The sequence below is a fragment of the Zootoca vivipara genome, chromosome 9 (genome assembly GCF_965207765.1).
Source record: "Zootoca vivipara chromosome 9, rZooViv2.hap1.1, whole genome shotgun sequence".
NCBI classification, from domain to species: Eukaryota; Metazoa; Chordata; class Lepidosauria; order Squamata; family Lacertidae; genus Zootoca; species Zootoca vivipara.
Window position 1 is genome coordinate 56,551,313 of NC_142592.1, and position 22,127 is coordinate 56,573,439.

Genomic DNA, 22,127 nt, shown 5'->3' on the forward strand with positions numbered 1-22,127 from the left:
AATGGCTGCCGGGCTTGTTAGAGGAGACCCTCTCAAAATGGCGGCCGTCAACAGACCCACGTGGCCACACTTAAGATGGCTGCCACAGGACCCACCTGGCCACTCACAAATGCCTTCCTTTGAGCAAAAGAAAAACACCGGGAATAGGGCCTTAGGCTGACTCTAATTAAAATTTTTATTTATTTATTCATTTATTTTTTAAATCTACGGGGGGGATGAGGGAGCTGGGGACTGACTAAAGGAGAAAATGCACAAGGAGCCTAAACTAAACGGGGGAGCTGCTTGCAAGGTGGTGGGGGGGGGAAGAAAGGAAGCTCGAGAAGCTAAATGGGGGAGGGAGACCCAATGGTATTGCTCACCCGACCACACGGCGATGTTCAGGAAGGTCCTTGCACGAGGGCAGAGAGAGGAGGCAGCCGCCTCGACTCAATGGCCAGATAACCGGCTTCACTGCAGTGCCTTTAATGCAGACACAGCTGGCTGGCGCTTCCTTGTTGCTGGCGCTCAGGCTCCGCCGCGACTGTGAAGCTCCTGAAGGCTGCGGGAGCTTCGGACCCAAACAGCTGACTGGCGCTAAAGACGCAGTTCCCTCTGTTGCAGGCGCCGATGCTCCGCCGCGGCTAAGAGGCTCCTGGAGGCTGTGGGAGCCTTGGGGCCCGGATACAGCTGGCTAGCGCTCCTCCGTTGCTGGCGCCCAGGCTCCGCCGCGGCTGTGAGGCTCCTGAAGGCTGCGGGAGCCTCAGACCCGAAAACAGCTGACTGGCGCTGAAGACGCGGTTGCCAGGAACAGCTGATGAGCGGAGGAAGAGCTGATGAGCGGAGGAAGCCCCCAACGCGCCTACGAGGCAAGACCTGGAAAGGAAGGGAGAAAAAGAGGGACAAGGTGGGGGAAACAAGAAAAGGGGACCTAAAAATAAAGCAAAGCCACGAAGCAAAGGAAAAACGAGCGCTGAGACGAGCGCTTCTGTTCGCTCCGGCGAACTGGAATAAAGAGACCGAGTTCTGGCACGCGGGGGGTTTTAAGCGCTGCGGCCCCGCCCCCTCGTCCCTATTGGACAGGGGCGTGGGTGACGCAGTTGGAGGCTTCCATTGCGTGGGGGCTGAAACTGCAGCCCCCACGCAATGGGCTCGTCGGGCTGCCCACAATTCCACCTCCGGCAAAAGCACGGAAGTGGCTTTGTTGACTTAGCAGCATTGCTTTCATAGGATAAATAATAGCTGTCTTCTGAAGGGCTGAAGGGTGTTCCAAGTGCCGGAAGAACACACAAAGGATCTCCTCCTCCTCCTCCTCCTCCTCCTCCTCCTCCTCCTCCTCCTCCTCCTCCTCCTCCTCCTCCTCCTCCTCCTCCTCCTCCTCCTCCTCCTCCTCCTCCTCCTTCTTCTTCTTCTTCTTCTTCTTCTTCTTCTTCTTCTTCTTCTTCTTCTTCTTCTTCTTCTTCTTCTTCTTCTTCTTCATGTTCCAATAAAGCAATGCAGAGGCCTATTGCACTTTTTCATCACTTCACCTCTTTGTTAGATTAGTAAATGTTAGACATACCGGTAGGAAAACAAGCCTAAAAGCTATGCAAACCTTTTCTTCAGGCCGTATTATTGAAATGAAAACATATATGTTCAGAAACAAAATAAATGAAATATGTGGAGACATCTGTTAACCCAATGAAGCTGGGTGTTCTGAGTGGAATATGGCGCCATGTGCACAACGCTTCCCAAACCAGCCGTGGGATCACCCTGAATGCAGATTAAAAGTAAGAGTATCCACAGAATCAGCCTCTACTGGAGGGTTCAGGTTACACAAAGCAGTGGCTGATGGGAGACATCAAGTAGCAACAAATGATTTCAGCGAGGGCGTTTTGAATATTGTTACAGATTCCAGAGGATAGAATGCATGCGTATAACATGGTCAGAAGTCATTTCAGGTCGAGATGGCAGACAATTGAAACCCTGTGCTCTTTACTCCTCACAGCCAGCAGAGGACCTCAGAGCCAGCACTGGTCATTCCTGCCCATCCCTTCCTCAGAAGTGGAAGCTGTGACTTTGTAATTTAGAAGTTTCTCATCATGTCCTGCTTCCCACATGCGTTTGGTTGGCCACTGTGAGAACAGGCTGCTGGACTAGATGCGCCACTGGCCTAATTCAGCAGGCTCTTCTTATTTTCTGAAGTTATTTCAAATCATCTTGGCAATAAATCTCAGGCTATGCAGCTGCTTCTTTTTATGAAGGTTAATCCTCCCCCCCCCGGCTTGTGCTATTTTCAATCTACTAATCACCCCCTTGAAACTGCTATTTGACACATTACGGAGAACTAAGGATGGAGAGGAGTTCAATTTTGTCCACATTTTAATGAGAAACTACACAGCTCACATTCTTGGACCAATATGCAAATCGAAATGCAGTTATCGTGAGAAAGTGGCAATTCTCTGAATTTCGTGGTACAGTTGTTCAGCTACAGAATAATTGCAAAAATGCATATACTGGGGTAAAGTATGCATTAAAGAGCATATATCTGTGAAAACACAATGATATCATGCTTTATTTTAGCCAAAAGTGCAAAGAAAAAAGTGTGTGGTAGGAGAAATTTGCACTGATGAATTTTCATGAGATTTTTAAAAGTCCCAAACTGATGTGGAGATGTGAGGAATTGAAGAGTGGAAAATGAGGTGGTGGGTTGTTGGGAGGAACTGATACTGACAGATTTTCCCATCCCTAGTGAGAAGAAATGTTTTCCATGAGAAAGAACCCAGTTCAGAAGGAGATAAATTGGAGATGGGAGACGAGTCCTCACTCCACATCTGGTGGGTAATACTGTGGGTGACCAGAAAATCTGAAACAAGACAAAAGAGAGTCAACACTCAAGGGTGTGGAAGATGCACAAGCAACAAAAATTGATCTGTTGCCAGCCATTGTCTCATGAGACCATTTCACACAGTGCATGGCAACCACCTCAAGTTTGTCATCAAACGCCCGTTCTGCTGAATATCTAGGAGGCTGAAATTCAAAATGCACCTGTCACAGTGGCCTAGGTGGGCTACTTCAGAGTAAGGACTCCACACAGCTCTGCATTTTATCCTTTTATTGGTGCTGTGTATTTACAGTGCTGAAAACAGTGCTATTTACAGATAGTAGTACATGTTGTCAGTCTTGCACAGAACCTCTGAATGGCGGTTCGCGCGTTTTCCTCCAGCAAAGTAATCTTGGCATACTGAATCTCCTCCCCTGGCGCTTCTTACGCAATTCTGGGGTCGGTGGGATCGGCCTCTTTCCCACCGTCTCCCTGCTCCCCTGTTCCTTTCCCCGGCGGTGCCTGTGCCCCGCTAAGGTACTCATGCTCCTGCTTCCACTTCCTGACTCACCACTCGAAGTCTCCCCCCTCAGCTTGTGTTCAAGATGGGAGGGGGCTGTCGGTAGCTCTTCTCCCTCACATCCATCCCCCTAGGTCCCCCTCCCCCCTCCCTCGAGGGTTCCGAGAGCGCTGGGGACGACTGAAAACCTAAAAAGTCCATGGCATCCGAACTGGTGGGGGTGAAAAGCTGTTCCCAGTCGGGCTCAGACGGTGCCGCTTCCTGCGACGACGGGAATCCCAAGAATTCCGTGGCGTCCGAGTCCATGGGTGAGAAGAGCTGTTCTCAACCCTCTGCTGGTTCAGGGGCCCTGGGCACCCTATAGACCCAGTCCCCTTCTTCCTCCTCTTCAAACCTCGCTTCCCAAGACCAGGGTGAACTGCTCGTGTCTTCCCCTGCGTAGGATCCCCCCGTCTTCCCCCTGCGAAGAGGATTCCTCCTCCCGCTCCATGTGCCAAGGCTTTGGCTTGTGTGGAAAAAGGGCATGAAACTCCTCTACCAGAAATTCCTCCTGTACCTCCCTCGCAGGTACCCATTCATTCTGAGATGGAGGGGTGTCCTCTCATGCCATGCGGTACTCCAGGCCCCCCACCCCTCTTCTGGAATCAAGAATTTCCGTGGCTTCGTTGAGCTGCTCCGTGCCTCCCCTCTCCCCCCTCCCTCGGGGGGCTGGGCGCTGTCTCAGAACCTGCTGCTTTCCCTGTAAGGTGACAGCAGCGACCTGTGGAACACTGGATGCACCCTCATGTCTGCCGGCAGTTCCAACCTGAAGGCTACCGGATTGACCTGCTGCGTGACCGTGAAGGGCCCCAACCTCCTAGGTGCCAACTTCTTGCACCTCCCCCTGGTTGGAAGGCCCTCAGAGGACAGCCACACCCTGTCTCCAACCCTGATGACCTCCCCCGGTCGCCTGTGGCGATCTGCCCCCTTCTTGTACGCCTCCTTGGCCCTCTCCAAGTGTTCTCTGAGTTGTTGGTGCACCGTCTCCAATTCCTCCGCCCAATCTTCTGCTGCTGGGCCCTACTCCTCCTCCTCCCCCTCCCTCTCTGGGAAAGATCTGAGGTCCCTCCCGTAGTTGGCCTTAAAGGGCGACACCCCTGTGGAGACGTGCACTGCATTGTTGTAGGCAAACTCTGCCAATGGCAGACGATCCACCCAGTCCGTTTGCCTCTGGCTGACGTAGTCCAAGTCCATTCTTGGACCCCAGTCCAAGAATGCATGGGGCTTTGGTACTAAGTATCCACAGGAATTCCTTTTATAATTTCACCTTATTCTCTAGGAAGAGGAGATAGATCGATGCCAGATCTTTTCTTCTTTTTGCTCCCGCAGTTTGAATTCTTGTGTGAAGCACTTTTACGTATCCATATGCATACTATCCATATTACGCATCCATATGCATACAGAGGACGAGATGGTTGGACAGTGTTCTCGAAGCTACGAACATGAGTTTGACCAAACTGCGGGAGGCAGTGGAAGACAGGAGTGCCTGGCGTGCTATGGTCCATGGGGTCACGAAGAGTCGGACACGACTAAACGACTAAACAACAACATGCATACTATCTAAATGTGACTTACATTTCCGCTTTTATGAAGCTCATGTTTTTGTGAAGGCCATCAATGGATTTCATATCCTCCTCAGACAGCTGGAAAGTAAATGCCTGTCAGGAGGAGAGAAAAATAATAATGTTGAGGTGCTTTTACCTCATGTCTTCCTTTTGCACCTCAGAGCTATGCACCTTTTTCCAGCAACAGAGATATCAAAGCAAACTTTGCTACCACCTCCCAAAGTTTAATTCCTTCATTCAACAGGTTCAGTCCAGATGTCTTCCTACTGAGGGAATTTTATATGCATAGTAATGTAGTTTGCAATAGAACAGGAGTGGGGAAACTGTGGCCCTCCAGATGTGGATGGATTCCAACTCCCCATCAGTCTCTGCCATCATGACCAATGGTCAGGAATGAGGGAAATCATTGTCCAGCTAATGAGGTTCTTCATGCAGTGCATAGCTAAACTACTGAACTTGCTCCCATGGGAGACAGTGCCAGCCACCAACTTGGATGACTTCAAACATTAGACAAATTCATGGTGGATAAGAATATCAATGGAAGCTAATCATGTTGGCTGCACTCTGCCTTCACGGTCTGAGACAGTGATTCTTCTGAATGCCCACTGCTGGAGACTCCTCCAACATCTTGAGTCCCCAAACCAAGATGTGCGTCTTCCTTCCCACACAAGTCATGTGACCTGTGAGATCACAGTGTCCAAATGATGTCGTTTTTCGGTATTGCTTTTAAATGGATTTCTATATACTGCTTTACCTGGGCATTTTCCTCAATTCGTTTTCTGGTGTAGGTCTTCACCAGGACCACCAGGCCGCGCTGCAGTTGGTAGCGAATAGCCACGAGAGCTGGGCTTTTGTTGTACTTCTTGGCGATCGCAACCAACAAAGGGTCTTCAAGCAGGACAGGAGTGTTTGTATCTATCCTGCCGGAGAGCAACGTGGAAAGAAGGTGTGTTTCTGGTGTCCAGAATATATAAATCTCACTCTGAAATTAATTCAGTATTGGCCTACTCCATCCAATATACACTAAATATTTTGTATTTAAAGCTTGGTTAGTCGATTTGACCCACCTGTGGGACCCAGGTGGCGCTGTGGTTAAACCACTGCGCCTAGGGCAGGGGTGTCAAACTCAAATTCATCGGGGGCCGCATCAGCAGTTTGGTCACCCTCAAAGGGCCGGTTGCATCTGTAGGACTATGTGTCCACTCTTTATTATCATAAATTATTGTCACTGCATTCAATTATTACTGTTTTTTGTAATAATGTAAGTAATAACTAGCTCTGAAAGCAGAAACATAGTCAGAATAATGGCAAGTAGATATTCAAATGTACAATTATTGTACAATTTATTGAAAAATGATTTTTGGTAACAGACAGTATTTTTTTTTAACATACAAATATTGCCAAACGCTTGGAGCTGCTGTTCAGGAAGATGGATTTACAAGGGTCCCCCATCATCCCCCTGCGCCTCACAGGGTTCTCTGGGGAGAGGGGCTTGGGTGTGGGGCTGAGTGAGGAAGCCTTCAGTCCTTCCTCATTCCTGCTGGTTGGGGGGGGGCAGAAGGGGGCTGGGTGGGGCTCCTGCTCTGGCGCTTCATGGAGCAGAGGGCAAATGTTCTCTGCACTGCAAGCCTATGTATCTTTAATACCCAATGGAGCTTAGGTTTGTATAAATGGGTGTGGAAGTGCAGCCTTGGGTTGAGCCTCATAAGTCATACAATATGCAATGTGAACACAAGGGACCATGGATCCAGTAATCAGCAAAGCACGCAGGTATCTAGGACAAGTAAAAATGTTTTATATTCAACAAATTCTCAAACCGCTCTACTTTAGGTTACAGGTAGGTAGCCGTGTTGGTCTGGATCGAAGTAAAATAAAAAAAATTCCTTCAGTAGCACCTTAAAGACCAACTAAGTTTTTATTTTGGTATGAGCTTTCGTGTGCATGGTATCTGAAGAAGTGTGCATGCACACGAAAGCTCATACCAAAATAAAAACTTAGTTGGTCTTTAAGGTGCTACTGAAGGAATTTTTTTTATTTTACGCTCTACTTTAGAATATTCTGTTGCAGCTAGCTGCAGCCTGCAAGTTAGTCTATTGGTCGATCCCTGCGAGGCTCTGCCCTTCTGGCCCCGCCCCCTCTCCCTGTGCGGAAGTGAAGCCGGAGTTTAACCCTTTCCGTAACGTTAGTGGCTGCTTCTGTTCGTTCCTCAGAAAACGGACCATATATCTCCCTAAAAAAAGCTCAACTCAAGCAGTCTCTCTGGAGTTGGCCACCCCTGATCTATATAAACTATCCAGGGAGGAATGGAGGGCTGCCTCCCTCCTGCCACCCCTCCCCTGCCAGATAATATGCCATTCTTCTCCGCTCCTTTGCTAGCCGCCCACCCCTTCCCCCTCCCCTTTTTCGCCAATCAATCCTTCTCCATTTGGGAAATTTACAGGAAACCCAAATTCGCTGTCCTTGTTGGGTGAAGCAGATTTTGAAAAGCATAACACACACACACACACACACACACACACACACACACGAGAGTGACACCCTGTGTGTGATTAAATGTCTTGAAATCTGATTCTGATTTCCTGGGGAATCAGGAGGAGTTGATTTTTTCCTCCCCCCCCCACTTGGATTGAAACCTTTTTAAAAAAAACTCCCATTTAAAGGCAGCCCGACCTCAGTTTCTCCACTGTTGCTTTTCTCCCACCCCTCTCCCTTCCCACACCCCTCGCTGCTCTTTTGATCCCTCCCAGTGAAGCAACCCTTCATTGGGTAGTTCAGAGCCAGCCAGCGAGAGGGAGAAGCAGCAGCAGCAGCCAGCCCTGCCTCTGCCGCTCATTCCGGCGCCTCTGGAAGCCGCGGCTGCGGCTCCAGCGCGCTTGTCTCCTCTAGCCAGAAAGGGAGAGGGGCTTTGGAGGACTTACGGAGCTTCCGGACGAACGGCGACAAGGACAGCTTCGTCGGAGGAGACGACGCGGCAGCGGAGCGCGTTGCCACCGCCGCCACTGCCCCGCCCCACATTCAACCACCGCGCCAAAAGCGAGCGCGAAGTTGCGAGAGGTGGGGTTGGGGAAGGGAGCGGCGGCGGGCCATCTCGCGAGAGTAAGAGGCGAGAACGGTTTCCCGAAAGGAGCCCCTGGGAGCTGTAGTCTCCAAGCGGAGTGCTCCCCGCGCGCCTCCAGATAGCGGCCTGTTTGTCAGCGCGGCGCTTCAGCAGCAAGGTCCCGCTGCTGGGTCCTGCTGGCTGGGGCGCTCGGCGGGCCACATGAGGAGGTCTGGCGGGCCGCATTTGGCCCGCGGGCCTTGGGTTTGACACCTGTGTCCTAGGGCTTGCTAACCACAAGGTCGGTGGTTCGAATCCCTGTGACGGGGTGAGCTCCCGTTGCTTGGTCCCAGCTCCTGCCAACCTAGCAGTTCGAAAGCATGTCAAAATGCAAGTAGATAAATAGGAACCGCTACAGCGGGAAGGTAAACGGCGTTTCCATGTGCTGCTCTGGTTTGCCAGAAGCGGCTTTGTCATGCTGGCCACATGACCTGGAAGCTGTACGCCGGCTCCCTCGGCCAATAATGCGAGATGAGCGCGCAACCCCAGAGTCGGTCACGACTGGACCTAATGGTCAGGGGTCCCTTTATAGTCGATTTGAATTAATATAAGTCTTTAGTATCGTACTCTCCCCCTCCAATAATAAATCACGAGCTCATACGTTGCACACGGAACATTCTGTAGCCAAAATGATAGCATCCATGCACAAAAGAGAGGTCTTTTTCTTTGCTTAAGTACAATTCATATTTGGGGGTGGGGGGAGACCTAAGGATGGAAAGAAAGGCCCAAGGAATCCCGTGTGCCTGTTGGAGAGTCGATATGGAAAAGAGGGAGGGAGTTCAAATGAAATGGAGGATCCTGGAAGAATACATAGCTCATTGACTGGAAAGAGAACTCAATATTTGTTGCTGGTCCCACTTGTAAAAAATAAGCATTTAAGTCGTTTCCAATATAGATAAATACAATACAATTCAAAATTCTGAGAAAAAACAAAACAAGCTATGTAAAAAGAGAAATGCTATAAATGCATCTCTACCATTCTATTGCTTAAAGCAACATCTATATATATATAAATGTAAAAATCGTGAAAGTGTGTGTTCCACTTTTCTCCGTAACCGCTTGACCGATCGTCCTGAAATTTTGACACAACGATCCAGGCCACTTCCCGAGCGTTGTTAGGGACAAAAATCCCTCAAATCACACACCTGGCCAGGTATAGACCTGGTTTTCCACCAAGTCAAACAGCACCCTCAAGTGGCGTTATACCCTCCTCCACTCCCTCCCTTCCTGTGAAATCTAAGCCACACCCACAAACCAAATGACATCATCAACCAAGCAACTGAAACTACCAAGGCGGCCATTATCAGACCCCTAGGCTCCTGTCAGGCTACTAGGCTCCCACTAGGCCTGGGGGGGGGGGGAGGGAAGAGGGCAAGCGCCCAGATCGCAGGTCGCAGCACTGCCTTTGTTTTATGTAGCCCCCTGCCAGGCCCCACTAGGCCCGGGGGGGGGGGGGGAAGAGGACAAGCGCATGGATCACAGGCCACAGTACGACCTCTGTTTTATGTAGGCCCCTGCCAGGCCCCCACTCCCTCGGCTCCATTTTACAGACTAGGCCTCAGCTCTACAGCCCTTTAAATACTATCCCGAATGGAGCCCTGGGTGGGAGGTGGGGGGAGGAGGAGCCCAAATAGGTCATGGGCTGACATAGGGTGGGGGGGAGCAACTGTCCAACAACCACCAAAACAGCCATTCCACCCCCAAAGCCCAAGCCCAAAGCCTCTCCCAGCGGCTGCATTAATAAACGCCTGGCAGCATTAGGCAGTCGTTCATCATTTCTCCTAACACGCACTTGGGGGCACAGCGAGGGGTTTTCACTTTATAATTTAGTGGGCGTTAAGTAAGGGCAGTCATGCCCCCTTTAACCTAGGCTTTACCGTATATACTACAACTGATTACAACCCTCTGTGTTTTTTTTATTTTAAAAAAACAACCATGCACTTTCTCTCCCCAGTTTAAGTCCTCAGATATTTGCAGTGGCCACCCCCCACCCCATTTACAATCCCCTACCTTCCCCTTGCCACTTCCTGGGGTTTTTATGGAACTGAACAACTTGGGTGCTTCAGAACACCCTTGCAGGGCCAGACAGAGGCCCTGTTTTTAAACCTTTGGTTACTTTTTTCATTTTACTGATTGTGAATATGCTGACCGAGGCCCCCTTTGGATTCGGAGGCCCGCGCCAAGTGGCCCATATGACCCCCTCCTTCTGTCTGGGTGGGCCTGTCTGTTGCTATGGGGCTGTGGGGCTTCGCTATTTGACCCCTCCATCAGGATTCTTTAAGTAGTTCTCTGGGTCCCAGGGCACATCATCACCCCCGATCCTTAATCTAAAGGGGCCCCTGACCATCAGGTCCAGTCGTGACCGACTCTGGGGTTGCGGCGCTCATCTCGCTCTATAGGCCGAGGGAGCCGGCGTTTGTCCGCAGACAGCTTCCGGGTCATGTGGCCAGCATGACAAAGCTGCTTCTGGCGAACCAGAGCAGCGCATGGAAAAACCGTTTACCTTCCCGCCGCAGCGGTCCCTATTTATCTACTTGCACTTTGATGTGCTTTTGAACTGCTAGGTGGGCAGGAGCTGGGACCGAGCAATGGGAGCTCACCCCACTGCAGGGATTCGAACTGCCGACCTTCTGATCAGCAAGCCCTAGACTCTGTGGAGTAACTCACAGCGCCACCTGGGTCCCTGGCCAGACAGGGTCTGGGCCTGTCTGTTGCTACGGGGCTGTGGGGCTTCGCTATTTGACCCCCCCCATCGGGATTCTTTAAGTAGTTCTCTGGGTCCCAGGGCGCATCATCACCCCTGATCCTTAATCTAAATATATAGAAATGTTCACGATGCAGGGGCCAATGTATGGAGATACAGGGGGGAGGGGACAACAGAGGGCTAAGACAAAAGTGCATGCTTGGAAATAGAACCCAGAACCTAACAGTTCCTTCTCCAAGGGTGGGGGCCAAGGTATGGAGATACATGGGAAAGGGGCCAACACTCCCCAGGGACAACAGAGGGAAGGGTATCCTACTGAAACACAGGGATGAGCCGGGGTGGAGGGAGGAGGGGCAGGATACGTCATGGATCAGGACGGGGGGGGGGGAATCACAGGAAAGAACCACAGCAACACGTGGCCAGGTCAGCTAGTTAAAGATAAATGTAGATATGATTTAAAAACAGCACAAAATTTCAGGAGCAGAAAATATTAAATAGCCCCCTGCCTGAAACATTTAAAAACATACGTGTCACAGATGGGTGTTGGCTACTCCCGAGTAAGCACTCCACACCTCCTCTGGATTTTCAGAGTTTTATTGTGCATGCTATATACAGTGGTGAGATGTCTCAAATCATGTCTGCTCTGCATGGGGCAGAAGCCCGCAATAGCCTCTGGCGGGCTCTGACCCAGCCTTTAAGACTGGTCCCCAAAATGCCCCTCCTACTGGCGCTATGGGATCCCCATTGTGTCAAACCTTTCTCCTCAACTTCCTCTGATTCTTCCCTCTCCTTTCCACCCTCTGATGCAGCTGGCTCCACCCCTTCTTCTCTGCTTCCCAACTGCAGTTGAGGCTCCAGTATGCTGCTAGAGCCCTGGAACCTCCTTCCTGCCTTGATGCTCTTGCTGCTGCTCTCCCATCTGATGGAAGTAAGCAGAGTGGGCTGCTCTCTGCAAGCCCTCTCTCTTACAATACGTTTGGGAGAAGTCAAGCAGTTATATATTTAAAAAAACTCTTTAGTAATGGAAATGTTTCTGAGAATGTCTAAAATGGGAGGGGGAGAGCTTTGTAGATCTCTCTCTGGAACAAGTCCCTCAATTGTGGGACCACTACAGAAAAGGCCCTGGTGCTGGTATTCACCACGAGGATCTTTATTAATTGTGGGACCAAGAATGCAACCTTCAGAGCTGATGTGGATGCTGGGGAATAGTGGGCCTAGGTGGTCCCTGAGGTGGTCCCCAAAGGTTTGGCTTCATCTCTTACCAGTTTGGGTCCCTTTGGGATCCTAGGACACTATATCCTTCCAGGATGATATTGTTTGTCTTGCAGAAGGCCAGCAGCTTGCTTTGGTTCCGATAAGGATGGCATTCAACCTGTAGATTCAAAATCCCCCAACACAACCCAAAAGTGAGAATTCAGATGAAAGAAGAATACCGTGAAATAAATGAAAGAAAGAAAAGCAGAACCATGCTATTATTTTTTGAAATATCCAGCTGTTACCTTTCTTAAAGTGTGTTGTGTTTTCTGATGTATCAGAATCTTTAGATGACCATTCTTGCATTTGTGGTTTCCATTGCCACACTCCTCTTCTGTGAAATGTGTGTTAGCTGGACATGGGGGACAGGGCTTATTCCCCCACAATCTCTTGTCACCCCAGCCCTGTTGAAAATATCCTGGGCACACTGTCCTGCCTGCAGTGTCTCTATTTAAACCCACTCAATCTCTGAATTTTCTATGTTGAGCAAAAGGTCTGATGGGAGATTTACCTGGCTTTCCATCAACATGAGAAGATGCCTCTATATCAGGCTTTCTCAACCTCAGCCCTCCAGATGTTTTGAGACTACAATTCCCATCATCCCTGACCGCTGATTCTGCTAGCTAGGGATCATGGGAGTTGTAGGCCAAAAACACCTGGAGGGCCGAGGTTGAGGAAGCCTGCTTTATATCATCTGGGACTCTTCTTTATCAGGGTCTTAAAAAAACTTTGGTCTCATTGGTTATATGATATATAGCAGTGTCCAAGTGAATCAGGGCTGCTCGGGTGCCTAACTCAAAAGCCCTTCGCTCCCCCCTTGAGAACTTCCAGAGTCCCCACAAGAGGCTGTGTGGGCCCTGATTGCTTGCAGGCCTCCTTCTACCTGAGATGCCTGTTTCAAACATTATGGACTTCTTCACACTTCATTTTGTCTGAGGATTCAGAGGTCTTGATGAAATGGGAACCCATCACTGGTTCCAGGAATTGAGGGGAGTCCACCCCACAACTCATAACCATATCTTCTTGTGAAAGGATCTGCAACCTTATAGACTCAAGCAAGTTTTTTCAGGGACTGGCTGTGTTCGTCAAAACAAAAGTCCTCTCACAAAAGAGCTGAAATAAAGAAGCTTTGAACAGTGCTTAGAGCAGGGGTTCCCAACAAAATTTTCTCGAGGACCCCTCATCGAGCCGCTATTGTGACAAGGACCCCCATTAATTCCTAATCCTGAAATTAAAAAGTGAGAGCCAAATTAAGAGTCTTTTTATAAGAGTCCAGGGAGGAGGGAGGGGAATGGAGAAGACAGGGTACCTGCACAGAAGCACACATATGAAGCCGACGCGCGCAAAGCATCTTGGGGAGGTGAGCGTTAGTAGAATGCGCGTGCTGCCTCTTTGCAAAACAATAGTGTTTGTAAAGCGCCACCTAACGGCATACAGCAGAACTACTGCCTCATCTAATTCTAGTTTTGTGCTAGACTCTGCTCATGCAGGAAGCGGGCAAAACAAAAAATCTGTTATCATACGAAATATATTTAATATATATTTTATTCTAATGGCATCTTGCGGACCCCTCTGGCATAGCTCGCGGACCCCTGGGGGTCCGCGGACCACCTGTTGGGAACTACTGGCTTAGAGAACAGACCCCTAAAAAAAGCAATCACACTTGACCTGGTTTATCACTGGCTTGTATTTCAGTCCTGGCTTGTTCAGGATCATTTCCAGCTGCTTACGGGTGAAGTTAGACACTCCAATGGACCTCACCAAGCCAGCATCTTTGCACGCCTCCATTGCCTGGCAAAGAATAGACGGCATGTTTGTTGAATGGTGTTTGTTGAATAGCTGAGGCCACACTTTATTCCCCCAGATTAAGATTGGAAGCTCACTCATTTATTCCCAAGGGTGTGCAATAATTCACCTGCTCTCATAGGAGCCATTGTGTGAGTCATTGTTCTTGACATGTCTCCTCTGGTAGATCTGGTGCAGGTGCTCTGTATCTGAATGACTCAAGGGCTGGATTTGATTATCCCAGGCACATACCTCCCATGTCTGCCGAAGATCTACGTTGTCAATAATAAATTTTTTGTCTTCTCCAAAGGGAAATAAATCTGTTCCAGGCTGGAAAAGAAGGAGGGGGGGGGGAATAAGTGCAGGCCAGGCCTAGAAGTTCTCTTATCTCTGTAATATTATCTAAGACTAATGGACAGGGATAGGAAACGGGAGTGATAGAAAACAGGAGTTCACCTTGCAGGGGCTGATACCACAGTGCAGGGATCTGTGGGAAACTCAAGTCGCAAGCCCAGGTCTGTCTCCCCATCTCTACAACCCATTTTCTTCTTCCCTTGCTCCCTCGCCAAGTCCTGCTCTGGACACAATTTCTTATGATGCCTATGTGGTTAATGTAATCATTGTATGCAAAGGTTTTCATTAACTGGCATGTTTCTCCCCCAAAATCTGAGAGTGATCATTCTTTGATTAAGATATGATCTAGCAGAGAATTGTCAGCATCTCTAGGAAATGACAATTCCAAATGTTCCTTCAGGGAATCAAATATTTTAGCAGCCCCCCCTTCTCTCTCCCTCTCACTCTCCCTCTCTCTCCCTCTTCAAATATTGTACTCAATACTTGCGTTATGACATCAATAATTATTTACCTTCAAAGAATACGGATTGTGAATTATGAACAGATCCATGTAGTTAAACTGGAGTTTCTTCAGCGATTCTTCCAAGCATTTCCGAACCAGCTCAGGGCGGTGGAAGGTACTCCAGAGCTGCCAAAAATATATAGAGATTTATATTTTCACACAGCCATAGAGCTTTTGGATCTCAGGACAGTTTAGCTGTGGCAGGTGACTATTCTGGTGTGTATAGTGTTAAGGACACACTCAGATATTGTTCTGCGGAGTATTTTAAATTGCTGTGCTGAGGTAAAGCAATTTTAAAACAGTTATTACTAATAACCAAAAAATTTACCATTTATTTATTAAATTTATATATTGCCCTTCATCAAAAGATCTCAGTATGATTCACAAGATAAATGCACAAGATAAAAGCACAAATAAATAGTCAGAACAGAAGCAACAAAACAGGAATCCCTCCTCCCACAAAAAGGCTGTAGAATATTAACCAGCCCATGGCCTTGTTAAAGGGGAACATTTTCACCTGGCGCCTAGAGGTGTATAATGAACCTCCCTACAGAGAGCATTCCCCAAATGGGGAGCCATGCAGAAAAGCCCCCGTTCTCATGTTCCCGCCGTCTGAGCCTCACATGGAGGAAGCACACAAAGAAGAGCCTCAGAGGATGAACACAGAATCTCGGTAGGTTTATATAGGGAGAAGCATTTTGCTCTGATTTTGTTAAATAATGTCTGTGAAATATGCAATTGCATCATGATACAGACACTATACTTTTTAAAAAAATAAATAAATACCAAACTCACTCACTTTTCCAGTGTAGAAAATGTCTTCCCTTTTTACTGTTCCATCTGAAATCTTCGCACGAATGGCCCGCCCAATGTCCTCCTCATTCTGGTATACATATGCGCCATCAATATGACGGAAGCCGACTTCTATTGCTATCTTTGTAGCCTCCTCACACTTACTTTTTTGAACCTACCGGTTGAAAAAGTTAGTCATTGTCTCTGCTTCAATGGAGAAATTTATATCAAAGTAACACTGAGTGTTGGTGGACATTGTCAAACTAGAGCTGAGTCCCAGGGACTAGGCACATCAAAGAAAAAGAAAGAAAAGGCATATAGAAAAAGTGACTTATATGCGTTGTATGTGCGAAGTAACATTGCACCACCGAATGGCATGCAAGATTTAACATGAGTAATCAATTAAATTGCCAGTTATCATGGTTCAAACAGTGCAACACCATACAGTTTGTGGAATGCTCTTTTTAAAAATTGGTTTAAATGTTTGTGAAATAGGAGAGATATCCAAGAAGGGATTGAGAAAGTCTCTTTGTCAGCATGTATCTCTTTGTTTAAATAGATTCTACCCTCACTTTATATGTGACTGGGGCAGACATATGAATTGGAAAAATGGAAAAAGGAAAATTCCGTTGAAAAACTGAGTGGTAGCTTTTATTTAGTAAATTCATGATGTTCCTAGAAATCAATTTAATTACAAAACAAGAATCGACACCAATCCCTTCATTTGCATTGCTGGTGATATGGACCAAATGAAGATGGTTTGGATACAGAATTGATTCTATATTTATTGTTAGTGTCCAGAATAGTTAGCTAATGCCTGGTGATTTTGGATAATATTGTTACTCCCAACAAACTAATGGGGGACACTTATAGTTCCATAGAAAGATTTTTTTAAAATATCACTCGACATTTTGGATTGGGGACTTTGAACCCTGTAGCAGCAATTCACACTGGAAACTGTTTCTCAGCTACAAACCATCCAAGTCTTGCACAAAACATTATTTGCTCCTGAATCTGCTCACTCAGGCCCTTGTTGAATGAAAAGCAGCACTTTATGTGCTGCAAAGCATCTGTTGCATTCTTGGCTGTGGTGGCACAAGAAGTTCTCATGCACAATTGGCTTCTCAGATCAGGTGAGGTATCTCATGCTGTGCTTTGCGTTCTATGAAGCACCCAGCAGCTCCCAGGCATTTTGTTCCTCAAAAACAAGTTACCGTACTACAATCGTTAAATGTTTTACTTACAGCGTCCGGGGAATAGGTTCCAAACCCCAGTATGGGGATTTTGTTTCCATCATTCATTGTAATGCCACGGTCTTTGCTAAGTGCCATTTTCTGCTTCTGTGCTTGCTCAGTTCTTTGCTCCAGGATGAAACTGAACAACACTCTTGTGGTGAAAGGAAAAACTCGAGTGAGAAAAATGAAGTTCGTGTTTCCAATGAAATGTCTTCTGTTGGCATGATAGGAGGGGAGTGTCTAAGCAAATGCCCTGAACAAATGAGATAGAAGGGCGGGAAAAACTATGACCTACTTTTTATCAGTAAACTTCATCAGAATGTCATTTGGTAAACCAGCTGTTTCCCTGTTGACTTATCAACATTGCTTTCACATGATAAATAATAGCTGTCTTCTGATGGGCTGAAGGGTGTTCCAAGCGCCAGAAGAACACGCAAAGGATGTAAGGAAAGAAAGGACCGTATGAATAAGATCCGAAACTGCCTCTGGCTGTGTTCACTTTGCCAGCACATGTAAAACACATTTGATGTGCATGGCATTCCCCAAAGAATCCTGGGAACTGAGATTTGTTAAAGATGCTGGGAACTGTAGCTTTGTAAAATGTCTTCTGTTGGCACAATAGGAGGGGAGTGCTTAAGTACCCTGAAGAAATGAGAGAGAAGGGCAGGGAAACCTATGGCCAACTTTTTATCAGTAACTTTCAGCAGAATGTTCTAGCATTGCTTTCAGAGGATAAATAACCTATGGCCAACTTTTTATCAGTGATTTTCTGCAGAATGTCCTTTGGTACACCAGAAGCTTACATTGTTGACTTAGCAGCATTATAGCTGTATTATTATTATTATTATTATTATTATTATTATTATTATTATTATTAGCATTCCAATAAAGCAATGCAGAGGCTTATTGCAATCTTCAATCAAGAAACTTCACCTCTTTGTTAGATTAGTAAATGTTAGACATAGGAAAAGCAAACCTAAAAGCTATGCAGGCCTTTTCTTCAGGTTGTTGTGTTGAAATGAAAACATATATGTTCAGAAACAAAATAAATGAAATATGTGGAGGCATCTGTTAACCAAATGAAGCTGGGTGTTCTGAGTGGAATGTGCACAACGCTTCCCAAACCAGCCGTGGGATCACCCTGAATGCAGATTTCAAGGAAGAGTGTCCACAGAATCAGCCTTTACTGGAGGGTTCAAGTTACACAAAGTAGTGGCTGTGTGGGAGACAGCAAGTAGCAACAAATGATTTCAGTGAGGGCGTTTTGAATATTGTTACAGATTCCAGAGGATAAATGCATGCATATAACATCATTTGCTGTGAAACAGAGTGACCAGAAAAACATAGCCAGAAGTCATTTCAGGTCGAGGTGGCAGACAATTGAAACTCTGTGCTCTTTACTCCTCACAACCAGCACTGGTCATTCCTGCCCACCCCTTCCTCAGAAGTGGAAGCAGCGAATTTGTAATTTAGAAGTTTCCCGTCATGTCCTGCTTCCCACATGCATTTGGTTTCTAAATTTGCAATTTAGAAGCTTCCCCTCATGTCCTACTTCCCACATGCATTTGGTTGGCCACTGTGAGAACTGGATGCTGGACTAGATGGGCCACTGGCCTAATTCTGCAGGCTCTTCTTATTTTCTGACCATCCAAGTCTTGCACAAAACATTATTTGCTCCTGAATCTGCTGACTTAGGACCCTTGTTGAATGTGCTTCAAACCATCTGTTGCATTCTTGGCTGCTGTGCCACAAGAAGTTCTCATGAAGAATTGGCTTGGCAATAGAGAGGGATGATAAGTAAGGTGGAACATGATGTGCGGGAGTAACGCCCATATGCCGAGGCGAACATACCCCCCCGCCCCCAACATAAGATTACATTGCAACTCTGTATCATCCAATCTCTGATTGATAATTTTTTTAGCTGCGGTAAGATCAAAATTTAAAGCTTCTAGGGGGGAGATTCCAAAAAGCAAAAGCTTGGCATGGATCTTGTTCGCCCAGGGACTGGTGAATTCGTCACACCATAAACATTGGGCTAGATAATAATCAGGTAATCTGTGTGAGAGTGTTAGCCAGTAGTTGAAAACCCGTAGAAGTGTCTCTAGCAAGGGGACCTTCAGTTCCAGATGTATAGCCGCATTGCTCACACATCAGGGAAGTTTCAACAGGCGGCGTAAAAATTGATTTTGGAGGGTCTCAAGAGGGGAAAAATTTGCCAAGGCAGCCCAAAGTGGTGCAGCATAAGCGAATATGGCAGCTATTCTCGCATTAAACACCTTCAACCCCGAAGGCACATGCAGAGCCCCATCTGTGAAATAAAACTGGAGAAGTGGAGAAAATCTCTCTTTGTTAAAAGAGAGATATTAAAAGCACAACTTCAGGCAATACCAATGAGACGGAAACATGGAAGGTGCCTAAAGAAGCCAGGGTGGCTATCTAAAGAACTTTTGACTGAGTTAAGATTTAAAAGGGATATGTACAAAAAATGGAAAAGGGGGGAAATCACCAGAGAGGAATTCAAACATATACCCAGCACGTGTAGAGACAAAGTCAGAAAAGCTAAAGCACAGAATGAACTCAGGCTCCCCAGAGAGGTTAAAAGCAACAAAAAGGGCTTTTATGGGTATGTCCGTAGCAAAAGGAAGAACAAGGAAACAGTGGGGTCACTTAGAGGAGAAGATGGTGAAATGCAAACAGGGGATAGAGAAAGGGCAGAACTCCTCAATGCCTTCTTTGTCTCAGTCTTCTCCAGGGCCAGAAGAACTACATCCAAGAGTATTAAAAGAACTGGCAGAGGTGATTTCAGAACCACTGGCAATAATCTTTGATAATTCCTGGAGAACAGGCGAAGTTCCAGCAGACTGGAGGAGGGCAAATGTTGTCCCTATTTTCAAAAAGGGGGAAAGAGAGGACCCAAACAATTACCGCCCAGTCAGCCTGACATCAATGCCAGGAAAGATTCTAGAGCAGATCATAAAGCAAACAGTCTGTGAGCACCTAGAAAGAAACTCTGTGATCACTAAAAGTCAGCATGGGTTTCTGACAAAGTCATGTCAGACTAATATGATCTCATTTTTTGACAGAATTACAAGCCTAGTAGATGAAGGGAACGCTGTGGATGTAGCCTATCTTGATTTCAGCAAGGCCTTTGACAAGGTGCCCCATGATATTCTTGTAAAGAAGCTGGTAAAATGCGGGCTAGACAATGCTACCATTCAGTGGATTTGTAACTGGCTTACTGACCGAACCCAAAGGGTGCTCATCAATGGCTCCTTCTCATCCTGGAGAGTAGTGACTAGTGGGGTGCCACAGGGTTCTGTCTTGGGCCCAGTCTTATTCAACATCTTTATCAATGACTTGGATGATGGGCTTGAGGGCATCTCGAGCAAGTTTGCAGACGACACCAAATTGGGAGGGGTGGCTAATACCCCAGAGGACAGGATCACACTTCAAAATGACCTTAACAGATTAGACAACTGGGCCAAAGCAAACAAGATGAATTTTAACAAGGAGAAATGTAAAGTACTACACTTGGGCAAAAAAAAATGAAAGGCACAAATACAGGATGGGTGACACCTGGGTTGAGAGCAGTACATGTGAAAAGGACCTAGGAGTCTTGGTAGACCACAGACTTGACATGAGTCAGCAGTGTGATGCAGCAGCTAAAAAAGCCAATGCAATTCTGGGCTGCATCAATAGGAGTATAGCATCTAGATCAAGGGAAGTAATAGTACCACTGTATTCTGCTCTGGTCAGACCTCACCTGGAGTACTGTGTCCAGTTCTGGGCACCACAGTTCAAGAAGGATACTGACAAGCTGGAATGTGTCCAGAAGAGGGCAACCAAAATGGTCAAGGGCCTGGAAACGATGCCTTATGAGGAACGGCTTAGGGAGCTGGGTATGTTTAGCCTGGAGAAGAGAAGGTTAAGGGGTGATATGATAGCCATGTTCAAATATATGAAAGGATGTCATATGGAGGAGGGAGAAAGATTGTTTTCTGCTGCTCCAGAGAAGCGGACACGGAGCAATGGATTCAAACTTCAAGAAAAAAGATTCCACCTAAACATTAGGAAGAACTTCCTGACAGTAAGAGCTGTTCGACAGTGGAATTTGCTGCCAAGGAGTGTGGTGGAGTCTCCTTCTTTGGAGGTCTTTAAGCAGGGGCTTGACAGCCACCTGTCAGGAATGCTTTGATGGTGTTTCCTGCTTGGCGGGGGTTGGACTGGATGGCCCTTGTGGTCTCTTCCAACTCTATGATTCTATGATTCTATGATTCTAAGTGCTTGGGACACGGTTTTAGCTTCATTGAGGAGATATTGAATTTGTGCTTTCCATCTCAAGTTTTGTTGAAAAAATATGCTTAAATATTGGAATTTGGAAACTTGTTCCACTGTTGCTCCATCGAGCTTCCACTTGTATTGTTTTCGGCTTCTGGAGAAAATCATTATTTTGGATTTAGAATGGTTGATGGTTAACTGATTGGTTTGACAATAGGGAACAAAGATCTTTAGTGCTCTATTTAGGCCAACTCGAGAATAGGAAAGAATTACTGCCTCGTCTGCATACTGAAGCAGTGGGCAGCGATAATCCGCAAGGCGGGGGGCATGAATATTGACGAGCGACTCGATTAGGGGTTTTCTCATATCACTTATATACAAATTAAAGAGATAGGGAAGCTAGTATACAGCCTTGGCGGACTCCCTTATTTATAGGCACCGAATTCATGAGTTCACTTGCTGGAGTTAGTCTCACTCTGGCAACTGATCCCTCATGCAATTGAATCATAAGCCCTAGGAGTCTTCTGTCAATGCCCCAGGTAGCGAGTTTCACCCATAAGGTGTTTCTAGGGATGCTGTCAAAAGCTGCCCTCAAGTCGATAAAGGCAGCACATAGATGGCCCCGACTAGGGGTAGAGTATTTCAGTGCAAGATGGTAAAGAATTATAGCGTGGTCCGTTGTGGAGCGATTGGGTCTAAAACCTGCTTGTTCATGACCAATTAAGTTGGACTTTTCTGACCACTGGGTCAATTTGGACAGAAGAAAGCGGGCATAGATTTTCCCTAGGATTGAACTAATGTTACGATAGTTCGTGGGGTTAGCAGTGGATCCTTTTTTGTGAATTGGGATAATAATAGCTTCCTTCCATGACTTGGCAATGAGACCTGTGGTGTTTATAGCATCGAAAACTTTGGCCAGAATTCCAGCCCACCACTCAGGATGTGACTTAATGGCCTCCGCTGGGACCAAATCGGGCCCGGGAGCCTTACCCACTTTCAGTTGACATATCAAGTCTAGGTGGCGAAATGGGTAGATGGCAAAACAGGTGCTCCAAGCAGGCAGATGGTGCGTCCACCTGTGAGAAGCACTTCCTCAAGAACTGCTCCCAAGTAGGAGCAGGGATAACGGCCAGGGAGTATCTTCTCACTCTTCTATTAATTAGTGACCCAAATTCACGTGATCTATGCGATTTGGATGCTGCAATTAAAGCCTGCCGGCGATA

The 22,127-nt window shown here is 47.0% G+C and overlaps 1 protein-coding gene across 1 annotated transcript; it reads right to left on the reverse strand.

Moving 5' to 3' along the window:
* Positions 1-2,319: 2,319 nt before the first annotated feature.
* LOC132592776 (aldo-keto reductase family 1 member C3) lies at positions 2,320-16,947 on the reverse strand. The gene is made up of 9 exons (XM_060280012.2): positions 16,636-16,947; positions 15,399-15,566; positions 14,609-14,725; positions 13,996-14,073; positions 13,627-13,749; positions 11,967-12,076; positions 5,658-5,823; positions 4,914-4,996; positions 2,320-2,821 (listed from the first exon to the last, which is right to left on the reverse strand). The coding sequence occupies exons 1-9, from the start codon at positions 16,720-16,722 to the stop codon at positions 2,779-2,781; spliced, it is 975 nt and encodes a 324-aa protein (XP_060135995.2). The 5' UTR covers positions 16,723-16,947; the 3' UTR covers positions 2,320-2,778.
* Positions 16,948-22,127: the final 5,180 nt, after the last annotated feature.